The 11766-nt window shown below is 49.1% G+C and overlaps 1 protein-coding gene across 1 annotated transcript; it reads left to right on the top strand.

Moving 5' to 3' along the window:
- The first annotated feature begins 6160 nt into the window (after positions 1-6160).
- On the top strand, positions 6161-9079 carry Smug1 (single-strand-selective monofunctional uracil-DNA glycosylase 1). Its single transcript, XM_059247350.1, has 2 exons — positions 6161-6456; positions 7408-9079. The coding sequence occupies exons 1-2, from the start codon at positions 6169-6171 to the stop codon at positions 7960-7962; spliced, it is 843 nt and encodes a 280-aa protein (XP_059103333.1). The 5' UTR covers positions 6161-6168; the 3' UTR covers positions 7963-9079.
- The last annotated feature ends 2687 nt before the right edge of the window (positions 9080-11766 follow it).

The following is an 11766-nucleotide window of genomic DNA, read 5'->3' on the forward strand; positions in this document are numbered from 1 at the left end:
ATTTCTTAAGCATCTGGGTTTTGGCTTTTTGAGAAAAAAATCGCATGTAGTCCAAATTGGCCTCACCCTTGCTATGCGGGGAATGCTCTTGATCTGATCTTTTTGCCTCCACCTCCTGAGTCGCCCTATAGGCATGTGGCTCCACACCTGGTTTATTCTGGGGGATTGAACCCCAAGGCTTCGTATACCCTAGGTAAGGGCTCCACTGACTTGCAGCACCAGCCCATTAAGTGTATGGCTGTTGGTGACTTTGGGTAGGGCTGCTAGGCTTCCTCTCAGTGCTCTGTTAAGGTCTGTCTGGGACAGTAAAGCTCAGATTATACTGTAATACAGCTTGTTTGTCCTCTTAGCTCATGGCTTACCCAGAGCTTGCCTTACATTTTATTCATTTTGGAGTTATTCCCCCAGCAAGAGACTGGCCCGTAAACAAGTTAACAGCTGGCGGTAGATTGATGGAATATGTGGCTTCTATAGAGAGACTTGTGCAAGAGAACCTTCTTAGATGTGTCAGCTGGGAGGGCCCTTGCCACCAAACCTGATGACCCGAGTTTGGTCCTCAGAGCCTTGACCGTAGAAGAAGAGAACCAGCTCTCCAAGTTGTCTCTGACCACATGCGTGCTATGGCGTGCCTCATCTCCCCAATTTAAGGGAGAGAACCTTTTAAGAGAAAAAGCTGCTGGACAGTGGTGGTGGCATCTTTAATCCCAGCACTCGGGAGGCAGAGCCAGGTGGATCTCTGTGAGTTCAAGGCCAACCTGGTCTATAGAACGAGATCCAGGACAGGCACCAAAACTACACAGAGAAACCCTGTCTCGAGAAAACAAAAAAACAAAAAGGAGAAAAAGCCAGGGCTTTTTCAAGTTAGCTGAGTTTTAGCTTGTGGTATCAGACGGGGCTTTGAAAATTGAACAGCGGAAATAAGGTCTTGTTACCTTTGTGTATGTCCATCCTTGTTGTCTTCCACACCTGAGAGCAACCACTGGTGCTGCTTTTTCTAATATTGATACTACATAAGGAAGTACAAAGCAAGGTCCCAGAAAACCCAGTTCACCACACCGTTCTCAGCTTACCAGAATGTCCTGGGCAAATTGGTTAAAGATTTCAGGCCTGACACATGCAGGCAATCCTAGCACTCAGGAAACGGAGGCAGGAAGACTGTCACAGTTTGAGGTTAGTCTGGTCTACATCTTGAGTTTCAGGACAGCCAAGGCCATATAGTGAGACTTTATCTCAAAACATATAAGACACAAACAAAAGTGGCACACATCTTTAATCCCAGCACTCAGGAGACAGAGGCAGGCAGATCTCAGTGAGTTCCAGGCTAGCCTGATCTACAAGAGCGAGATCCAGGACAGCCAGGGCTGTTACACAGTTCATACTCATCCTTCAAGATGCAGCTCAAACCATCTCCTTGGTGAAGCTTTGCTTCTTCAGTACACTGAAACATTCCTCAGAGCCCAGCCCCACCCTACAAGCTAGGGTTAGAGGAGGAGGAGGAGGAGGAGGAGGAGGAGGAGGAGGAGGAGGAGGAGGAGGAGCAGGAGGAGGAGGAGGAGGAGGAGGAGGAGGAGGAGGAGGAGAAGAAGAAGAAGAAGAAGAAGAAGAAGAAGAAGAAGCAGCAGCAGCAGCAGCAGCAGCAGCAGCAGCAGCAGCGGTGGCTCATGATGTAGCTTAGTGAAGAGTACCTGTCTAGCCTGTGCATAGGCCTGGGCTCATTCTCCCACACTGGTTTGTGGGGTGATGATGAAGAGCCCATCAGGAGTGGCTCATCAGGAATCAGGGGTAGCTCAGTGATGAAGTGCTTGCCTAGCCCCAGGGTTCCACCCCTAGCATGGGAGAAACAAAAGTGCTTTATTGGAAGGTAACTTTAAACAAGACTGATAATGTGGAAGTGGATAGAGTTGGGAAGGGGCTGTTGAGTACCTGAGATCTAGTACCTAAGATCTAGGACCCTGTAGGTGTGGCAGGGAATTTAATAGAGCCTGACTCCTGGTCTCCCTTACTTCTGTCTAGGGAGGCAAAGGGTGAATTCATGAAGAAGCCAGTCAGTACTCAGTGGCTCTTAGCCTTCACTAGGGCATCTGAATCGCTTTGTTCAAGATACATAGATATATGTTGGCTTCACAGCCAACTTCCTTGTGTGTGATATGCCGGGAAGTTCATTGCTGTGATAGATACCTGAGAAAAGCAGGATGAGAGAGGAAAGATAGATTTTGGTCCACAGTTCAGAGGTTCCAGTATATTGAAGAAGCAAAGCTTCACCAAGGAGATGGTTTGAGCTGCATCGTGAAGGATGAGTATCAACTGGATCTGTTGGGTCGCCTTATTGGTTGACTGCTGGTTGATGTTCTGGTTACCTCAGTCATATTTGGTTGGGTTTGTAAAAATGACCTGTGCAAAGTTTTGGGAGTTGGGGTGGGAGAAGCACTTTGAAAGTGAGTGAAATGGCCAGGGACGCACACTGGGTGTGTGTAGGAGTGTGAGAACAGCTGTTTCAGTTAGAAGGCTTGCTGCTGAGTCCCTCCCCTCTTCCCGTTCATAGGCAGCTTTATGAAGTGGGTATTATTATCCTCAGTATTCAGATGTGAAAACCTGCGGCTCTGGCCATGGTTGCATAGCGTGTCAGAGTCTGTTCAGAGTCTGGCAATCATCCTTCCCACCTCTGAGGATTCTCAACTGTGGGAAAGAAGGTGGGCTGGGGTTAGGGGCTTGTAGAATTAGTAGGGTGGCCGATCAAACCATCTAAGGCAAGATGGTGTGGGTGGTTAAGAGCATAGCTTTGAGTCAGGTACTGTGGGTTCAAATCCCAACTTCATTACTTGCTAACTGCATGACCCTAGGCAACTTGCTTGATCTCGTTAAGCCTCAGTCTCCTGGCTTGTAACATGGGAGCAATAATACCCACCTCCTGGGGTTGTTATGAAGATCAATGAGGTGTACCTGGCGGAGAGCAATTGCTTGCCACCTGGAAGCTGCTGTAATTAGCCCTCCCAAGTCTCTGGGCTGTGGTTGTGCACCTGCATCTCATTCGTCAGCACAGTATTTCCAGGACATGCTCATCCTGACTGGACTGGTTTTATTAAGGATGACATTGGAGAGAAAGGATGTCAGTAGATGTGTTCTGTTAATGTGGCCTGGTGCAGGCTTTAATCCCAGCACTTAAGAAGTGGAGGTGGGCCAGAGGAATGGCCTGGTAGGTGAAGGTGCTTGTCACCAAGTCCGAAGACCTGAGTTCAATCCCTGGGACCCATATGGTGGACAGTGACAACAGACTTCTGTGAGTCGTCGTCCACAGGTGTTTCATGGCACGTGTATGCGTAAACACATGCATGAGACACAAATATATAAAAATATAATTTAAAATCATTTGCCAGGCAGTGGTGGTGCGTGCCTTTAAGCCAGGGCTACACAGAGAAACCCTGTCTCAAAAAAATCAACCACCACCCTCCAAAAAAGAAAAAGACTTAACTTCATTTGTGTGTGTGTGTGTGTGTGTGTGTGTGTGTGTGTGTGTGTGTGTGTGAATGTATGCCACATGTGTGTGGTGGTCAAGGAAGCCAGAAGAAGGCATTGGATCCCCTGGAGCTGGAGTTACAGGAAGCTGTGAGCTTAGGTGGGTGCTGGAAACTAAACTCTGGTTCTCTGCAAGAGCAGTACATCCTCTTAACCACTAGGTTGTATCTCTCACCTCTTACTTATTCCGATATAGTCACATGTAACCTAGACTGCTCTCGAACTTGCTATGTAGCTGATGATGGTCATAAACTCCTGATCCTCCTGCCTCCACTTCTTTTTTTGTTTGTTTTTGGTTTTGTTTTTTCTTTTTGAGGCAGGGTTTCTCTGTGTAGTTTTGGTGCCTGTTCTAGATCTTACTCTGTAGACCAGATCCACCTGGCTCTGCCTCCCTAGTGCTGGGATTAAAGGCATGTGCTGGGATTAAAGGCATGTGCTGGGATTAAAGGCATGCGCCGCCGCCGCCGCCGCCGCCGCCGCCGCCGCCGCCGCCGCCGCCACCACCGCCGCCGCCACCACCGCCGCCGCCGCCGCCACCGCCGCCGCCGCCACTGCTGCCACCGCTGCCGCCACGCCTGGCTGCTTTTGTTCTTTCAAGACAGGGTTTCAGCCGGGCGGTGGTGGCGCACGCCTTTAATCCCAGCACTCGGGAGGCAGAGCCAGGCGGATTTCTGTGAGTTCGAGGCCAGCCTGGGCTACCAAGTGAGTTCCAGGAAAGGCACAAAGCTACACAGAGAAACCCTGTCTCGAAAAAACCAAAAAAAAAAAAAAAAAAAAAAAAAAAAAAAAAAAGACAGGGTTTCTCTGTGTAGCTTTGGAGCCTGTTCTGGAACTTGCTATGTAGACCAGGCTGGTCTCAAACTCACAGATCCACCTGCCTCTGCCTCCTGAGTGCTGGAATTAAAGGCGTGTGATTTTTTTTTTTTTTTTTTTTTTTTGAGACAGTCTTACATAGCACCAGGCTGGCCTCAAACTCACAGAGATCCACTGCCCTCTGAAGTGCTGGGATTTACCATGCTTGGAACAAAAAAACAAAAACAAAAACAATTTAAGAAAAGAAATGTACTCCACCCCCCAAAAAGAGAGAAAAGAAACCTATTAAGTAGCTATGATGCTTATGTAGGCTGAATCTCACTTATTTCAGAGGCTGAGGCAACAGGATTACAAGTTCAGGGCCAACCTAAGCTACAGGGTAAATTCAAGGCCAGCTTGAGTAACTTATTGAGACATACCACCCACCATCTAAACGGAAAAAGGGGTTAGGATTGTAGATTAGTGATAGAGTACTTGCCTAGCATGGTCAAGAATTCAGGTTTATCCCTCAGCACTGAAGAAGGAAAAAAAAAAAAGACAGAAAGAGAAGAAGTGAGGCATGTCTCTGGGCATGTCTGTGAAGGAGTTTCTAAATCGGGTTAACGGAGATGGGAAGACCTAAACTCCAAGAGTGTGGTGCCATCCCATGGGCTGGGGGCCCCGGACTGCCCTAGGCTTTCTGTTGCTAGGATAAAACATCATTACCAAAAGCAAGTAGGGGAGGAAAGGGTTTGTTTTAGCTTGCTGTTTCATATCACAGTCCATCATCAAGCAAAGGAAGTCAGAACAGGAACTCAATGAAGGAACCTCAAGGCAGGAACTGAAGCAGAAGCCATGGAGGGGTGCTGTTTACTGACTTGTTCCCATGCTTGGCTTAGTCTGCTTTCTTTTTCTTTTTTTTAAGATTTATTTATTATGTATACAATGTTTTGCCTGCATGTATGCCTACATGCCAGAAGAGGGCGCCAGATCTCACTACAGATGGTTGTGAGCCACCATGTGGTTGCTGGGAATTGAACTCAGGACCTCTGGAAGAGCAGCCAATGCTCCTAACCTCTGAGCTACCTCACCAACCCCATCAGTCTGCTTTCTTACAGCTCCCGGGATCAACAGCCCAGAGGTGGCGCTGCCTACTTGAGCTGAGCTCTCCTACATCAGTCAGGAAAATGCACCGCAGGCCAGTCTGATGGGGGCATTTTCTCAGTTGAGGGTCCATCTTCCAATATGATAAGCTGACATAAAAACTAGCCTGCACAGCATAAAAAGGAGCTCTAGCCAGGTGTGGCAACACACACACCTTTATTCTCAGGTAGAGAGGGGAGGAACTCGAGGTCAAGGCCAGCCTGGTCAACATATGGAGCTTCAGGCCATCCAAGGTTACATAGTGAGAACCTGTCTCATAAAACTGAGGTGGGGAGGGCCTGGGAGAGAGAGATCTAGTTGAATATAGGTATTCATTGCTTTCTGAGTTTTGACTGTGGCTGCAATGTGATCAACTACGTTATGCTCCTGAAGCCATGACCCACCCTGATGAATGTACTCTCTGAGAGCTAAAATAAATCCTTCCTCCCTTCAGCTGCTTTTGCAGGTACATTGTTGCAGCAAGACGAGTAACTAATGTAGGATGCTTGATGTATCACAAAGAGGGAGGACTCTGGAAGTGGGGAGCAAAGGTCCCTTCATCACAGGAACTGGAGTGAGCTTGTAGTAACTGACAGGGCTACTTCCTAGGGTCTCTTCTAGGCCAGGAAATGATAGTGAGAGCCCCTAGGAAGTACAGATCCTAACACTGGGTTGAGGTTGAAGGAAACTCTGTCCACCTCTTTTCCAGGTGACAGCAGCATGGCTGTGTCCCAGACTTTCCTGCTGGGGCCTACCCATGAACCTGCAGGAACAGTGGAACCTCGGCCTTGCGCTCGAAGCTTGGCTGAGGGCTTCCTGGAGGAGGAGCTTCGGCTCAATGCTGAACTTCGCCAGCTGCAGTTTCCAGAGCCTGTGGGTGTCATCTATAATCCAGTGGATTATGCTTGGGAGCCGCACCATAACTACGTGACTCGATACTGCCAAGGTCCCAAGGAAGTGCTCTTCCTGGGCATGAACCCAGGACCCTTTGGCATGGCCCAGACTGGGGTAAAGGCCTGGCTTCCTCTGGTGGGTGGTTCTGAGGTGGATGTTTGCTTGGGTGTGCTGTGGAGGAAGAACATGTAATTGGCTGGGAGGTGGGTGGGTCCTCCACCCCATCCCCTGCAGGACATACACTGGCTCCTGTGGTCTCAAGCACTCTCCTGATGCTTCTCTGTTCATAGTTAACCAAGCACATTAATGGTAGTTCCGTTTCCCCTGTGAGCTCTCCACTAATTGCCTCTGAGAGCCCTCCCTTCCGCCATCCTGCCCTATACCTTACCTTGCCGGATCTCCTTTTTCCCTAGAGTGGTTGGAGTCAGGAGAGGGGCTGGGACTGCTGGATCCTCCAGGGAGACTGGCTGGGGGCGGGATGGGGGTTTAGGAGCTGCCAGGCATCCTGGTGGCAAGTCCCTGGGTCTCTGAAAGGTTCATAACAGAGTCAGCGCAGGTCGGCCTGCTTTCCCTTAGGGATCAGGATGAGTGACTGCTGTTCAGTACATTGCAGGTGGGGGAGGTAAAGAAGCCTCAGGGCAGGAGGCTCAATCGCTTTTATTGACCCCAGCTGAGTGATGAAAGGTGATCAATGATGATCGATGGAAATGACAGCCTGAGGCCTGGGGCTGCCAGGGTACCCAGAGATCAGTGGTCAGCCTGTCCTGCCTCCTTTCGCCTTGGCTAGCTTTCTGTCTCGGGAGATCTGTCTGTCACCGGTATTAGAATCATGCCCTCTGTAGGGCCGAATGTCCCCGTGTTCTGCCTGTATTTGGTCCCAGCACCCGGAGAAAGTAGAGGCACACGGTTTCTGGTCACAATTCATGGTGGGGAAAACCACAAGGCCAGGAGTCCATAACACAGCAGACTTGAGGGTGAAGGTGGGGGTGGGCGAGATCATGGCAGCCTGATCGGCACCCTGAACTCCAGCCTAAATCCCCTTGTGTCTCTCTCCTTCCCCCACAGGTACCTTTTGGGGAAGTGAATGTGGTCCGGGACTGGTTGGGCGTTGGGGGCTCTGTGAGGACCCCTCCCCAAGAGCACCCTAAGCGACCGGTGTTGGGACTGGAATGCACACAGTCCGAGGTGAGCGGAGCCCGATTCTGGGGCCTTTTCCGGTCCCTCTGTGGTCAGCCGCAGGTTTTCTTCCGGTACTGCTTTGTCCACAATCTGTGTCCTCTGCTCTTCTTGGCTCCCAGCGGAAGAAACCTGACCCCAGCGGAGCTGCCAGCCAAGCCACGGGAGCAGCTGCTGGCGATCTGCGATGTATCCCTCTGCCGGCAGGTGCAGCTGCTGGGGGTGCGGCTGGTAGTGGGAGTGGGGCGGCTGGCTGAGCAGCGGGCACGAAGAGCTCTATCAGGGCTGGCCCCGGAGGTGCAGGTGGAGGGGCTCCTACATCCCTCTCCTCGAAACCCACAGGCCAACAAGGGCTGGGAGGCAGCAGCCAGGGAAAGACTCCAAGAGCTAGGGCTCCTGCCTCTGCTAACGGATGAGTGCCTGGCCAGGTCCAGCACACCTTAGAGACCCAGTCTTGCCCAGTAGATGCCTACACACGGGGTTTACTGGGCTCTCTGTTGGAGGAAATGTGTTTTCAGCCCTCTGGGCTGTCCTCAGGGCCAGGCCGACTCTGATTCCAGGGTGGGCAGCTTTCCTGCTGTCTTGTCTCCAGGGCTTGTTCTGCACAGCATCAGCAGAGGGGCGGGCCTTTGCACTCACATGCCACCTCATTTCCTTGGGAGCCTCCTCTGTGTGCACAGGGTCCTAGATAGGGATGTCTGAGGTCACATTTGACGTTTTGGAGGAAAGATAATTTTAATTTTAATCTTTCCTGTTTTGTTTTTTATTGGCATTATTTCTGGCACTGCCTCGTGTACACCAGGAAAGCTAACACTGACCTACCTCAGCCTTCTTGACACTCATTGTACATATTAGTGGGGTTCAGTGTGATGTTTCCACACATGCATTAAGTGTGTACTGATTGAGTCCAACCTCCCTTTATCTGTCCCTCTCCATACACACACACACACACACACACACACACACACACACACACACACCTCCCCCCTCCCCAACCAGAGGACAATCTTTCCAGGATCCCTACTCATCCTTACAGAACATCTCCCTCTAGCTGGCTCCTCTCCTCCCAGGGGCCAGGACAGGCATCATGTTGAGAATGAACTTCTTAGCCAGGTGTCCTGGCACACCCTTGTAATCCCAGCACTCAGAAGCAGGAGGATCAGATTAGGCTCTGCCTCAGAAATAAGTAAGTAAATAAATAAATAATTTCTTCAGGGAGACCAAGGTTGGGTTTGAGGGAGACTTCTATGTGGTAGACTAGGAAAGATCTAGATTTTCATTCTCCTCTCCCCCATGAGGCCTGTGAACTTTTTTTTAAACCTCCCTCAGCCAAGCAGTGGTGGCACAGGCCTTTAAACCTAGCACTTGGAAGGCAGAGGCAGAAGGATCTCTGGGTTCAAGGCCACTTCGGTCTACAAAGTGAGTTCCAGGACAACCAGAGCTACACAGAGAGACCTTGTCTTGAAAAACCAAAACTCCTGTTTTGTTTTTGTTATTGTTTGTTTTTAAAACTTGAAGCAAGGTCTCATTGTGTTGGCCTGTAACTCATTATGTAGACAAGATCCAGGTCTACAAAGTGAGTTCCAGGACAACCAGAGCTACACAGAGAGACCTTGTCTTGAAAAACCAAAACTCCTGTTTTGTTTTTGTTATTGTTTGTTTTTAAAACTTGAAGCAAGGTCTCATTGTGTTGGCCTGTAACTCATTATGTAGACAAGATCCAGCCCTGACCTCACAAGAAATCTTCCTGCCTCTGTCTCCTGAGTGCTGGGATTAAAAGGATGTACCACCATATTTTGTTTCTTTCTGGATTTTGAAACGATCTCATGGAGCGGTAGTTGCTGGCCTGGTACTCTCTCTATAGACCAGACTGGCTTCAAACTTGTGGTCTTCCTGCCTAAATGCGGGGGTCAGAGGCATGGACCACCCTGCCTGACTTGCTTGTGAACAACTTATCTAAGCCTCAAGACTCTTTGTAAGATGGGGGTTCTGCCTCCTGGCACTGATGTGAGGTGTGAAGACTGAGGGAACACTGCAGAGTGCTTTGCAAAGGGCTGGCATGTGCTCACTACATACACTTCCTGCTTGCCTCACTCTGAGATGAGGGGTATCTGTGCACTACGAGGGACTTCCCAGGCCCCTCTGAAGACTTTTCCTTACTGGGGAAGGACCAATGTTATGAAAACTTAAGCCTGTGATCTTTCGGACTAAGCATTAAAGACTCCTAAGCCTTCTGTGTTGGTTCTCTCTTCCTGTTCTGCACTTCATTGGTGGGAGAACGTTGCTTTTAGGATATTTCCTCCCATCTCTTACCTATTCATTGTTTGCAAAAACTTCTCTCAGGTAGCTTGGGGAGGGGTGTATGAGACCTTTACTTGCCCTAGCCAAGCTGTGGGGTTTTTGGTAGGGGGCCTGTCCTGCAGTTTATCAGGTACTTGGGGCACTGTTGAGGTTGACAGGGAGGCTGGTGTCTCCTCCATCTCTTGAATTAGGTAATTAGTGGTTAGGGCTAGAGAGTGAACCACAATGGGAACAGGTCTTAGGACCACCTTAATGAGGACCATGTGGTCTTCCTATCTCCTGGGACACAAGTCATCTCCGGCATTCTAAAAATTAGTAAGATTTTAATCAACCATCCTCAGTTCCTGAGAGGGAAACTGAATCTTTGAGGTTTCCTCCATGATAGAAGCGTCATTATTATTTACATTGGAGCCACAGAGCACAGCAGGATTTGTTGAGCTTTGACTCAGATGGAGTCCAGCCCACTAGAAAGACCAGCTCTATGCTTTGAGGGTCGGAACTTTGAAGGGTGATCTCAGCCTAAGCGCCAGGATGGGACAAGGCTAGGGATTGAGTTCAGCCAAGTGGCCCATGATCTCAACCAATTATACACTATTTACACAGTGACCCTGACCAGAACTCTGCACACTAGTTTCTACCAAACTTGCTGGTTGGTGAACACATATATGTTTGTTTCTTTTTGGGTAGTTGGTGCTGGTTTGTATATTCGTTCATTCATATTCTTTATGTGTCATTTTAGAGTTGAACCCAGGTTTTGTGGATGTGAAGTGTGCACTGCTCTGTCACTGAGCTAAATCCCTAGCCCTTGATTTGTATTTGTGATAAATTGTTATAAATAAATACAGTGTTTTTATTTCCTGAGTTTCATTTTGCAAATTACTGAAGCTGAAGGGTTTCTGGGAACACTTGAATTTATAGCTAGTTGGGAAGAAGTGCAACTGGTATCTGAAGTTGTTGAGCGATGTCTTTCTGTATGCTGTGAATATGTGTTGCTATGATTGGTTAATAAAGAAGGTGCTCTGGCCTGTGGTGAGTCAGGTCATAGCCAGGCAGGAAATCCAGGAGAGAGACAGGAAGAAGAAAGGCAGAGTGGGGGAGACACTAGCCCGCTGCCCAAGGAACAACATGCTAGCAGACTGGTAACGCCACAGCCATGTGGCAAAACATAGATTAATAGAAATGGGTTAATTTAAGATGATACAGCTAGCTAGCAAGAAACTCAAGCCATTGGCCATACAGTTTGTAATTAATATAAGCCTCTGAGTAATTATTTTATGAGTGGCTGAGGGACCATGGGGCCCGGTGGAACCAGATGAACACAGGACCGCAGGACTGGAGAAAACTTTCGGCTACATGAGGTGACAGCAGTCATGTTGGGGAACCTCCCTAGGCTGGTAGAGTCTGTGCAGACTCCAGATCATTGTCAGGACCACCTCACAGCTTCACACCATCACATGCTGTGGGCTCCTGGCCGCTCCGCAGCTACTGCTAAAGACGGATCATGTGGCAGCATTGTGAAAGCTGCAGAGGCGAGGCTGCTGCATGCTTGCGTGTTTAGCTGAGGTGACGAGGAGAGGCTCTGGTGGTGGGTCTTGAAGACTGGGAAAATTAGAGCTTTCAAGGGCTTAGTGAAGGCTTGGCCAGGTGGAATAAAAAGTGAAAAATGAGTTAGAGCCAGCTCATGAAGGGTCTTGACCACTAGGCTGATCTTTGAGAATTTAGAGTCTACAGTGAAGAGAGTCAGATGCATGGCATACATGTGCAGAAACATCCAAAAGAAGCCCACAGTTGAAGGAGCCCAGTCAGGCAAACATTATCATAGAGCTACACCCTAGACTGGAAAAAATTTATTTTGCTCACATTTGAGCATTTCCAACCCATGGACACTTGGCTATGTAGCTCCTGCCCTCAGCCGCACAGTCCATCAATGTTAGGTGTGTGGCAGAA

This window comes from Peromyscus eremicus, chromosome 20 (assembly GCF_949786415.1).
Source record: "Peromyscus eremicus chromosome 20, PerEre_H2_v1, whole genome shotgun sequence".
NCBI classification, from domain to species: Eukaryota; Metazoa; Chordata; class Mammalia; order Rodentia; family Cricetidae; genus Peromyscus; species Peromyscus eremicus.

Coding starts and splice junctions, on each gene's coding strand:
- Smug1 (XM_059247350.1), top strand. CDS start 6,169: ATGGCTGTGTCCCAGACTTTCCTGCTGGGGCCTACCCATGAACCTGCA. Junction 6,457..7,407: donor TTGGCATGGCCCAGACTGGG/GTAAAGGCCTGG, acceptor CTTCCCCCACAG/GTACCTTTTGGGGAAGTGAA.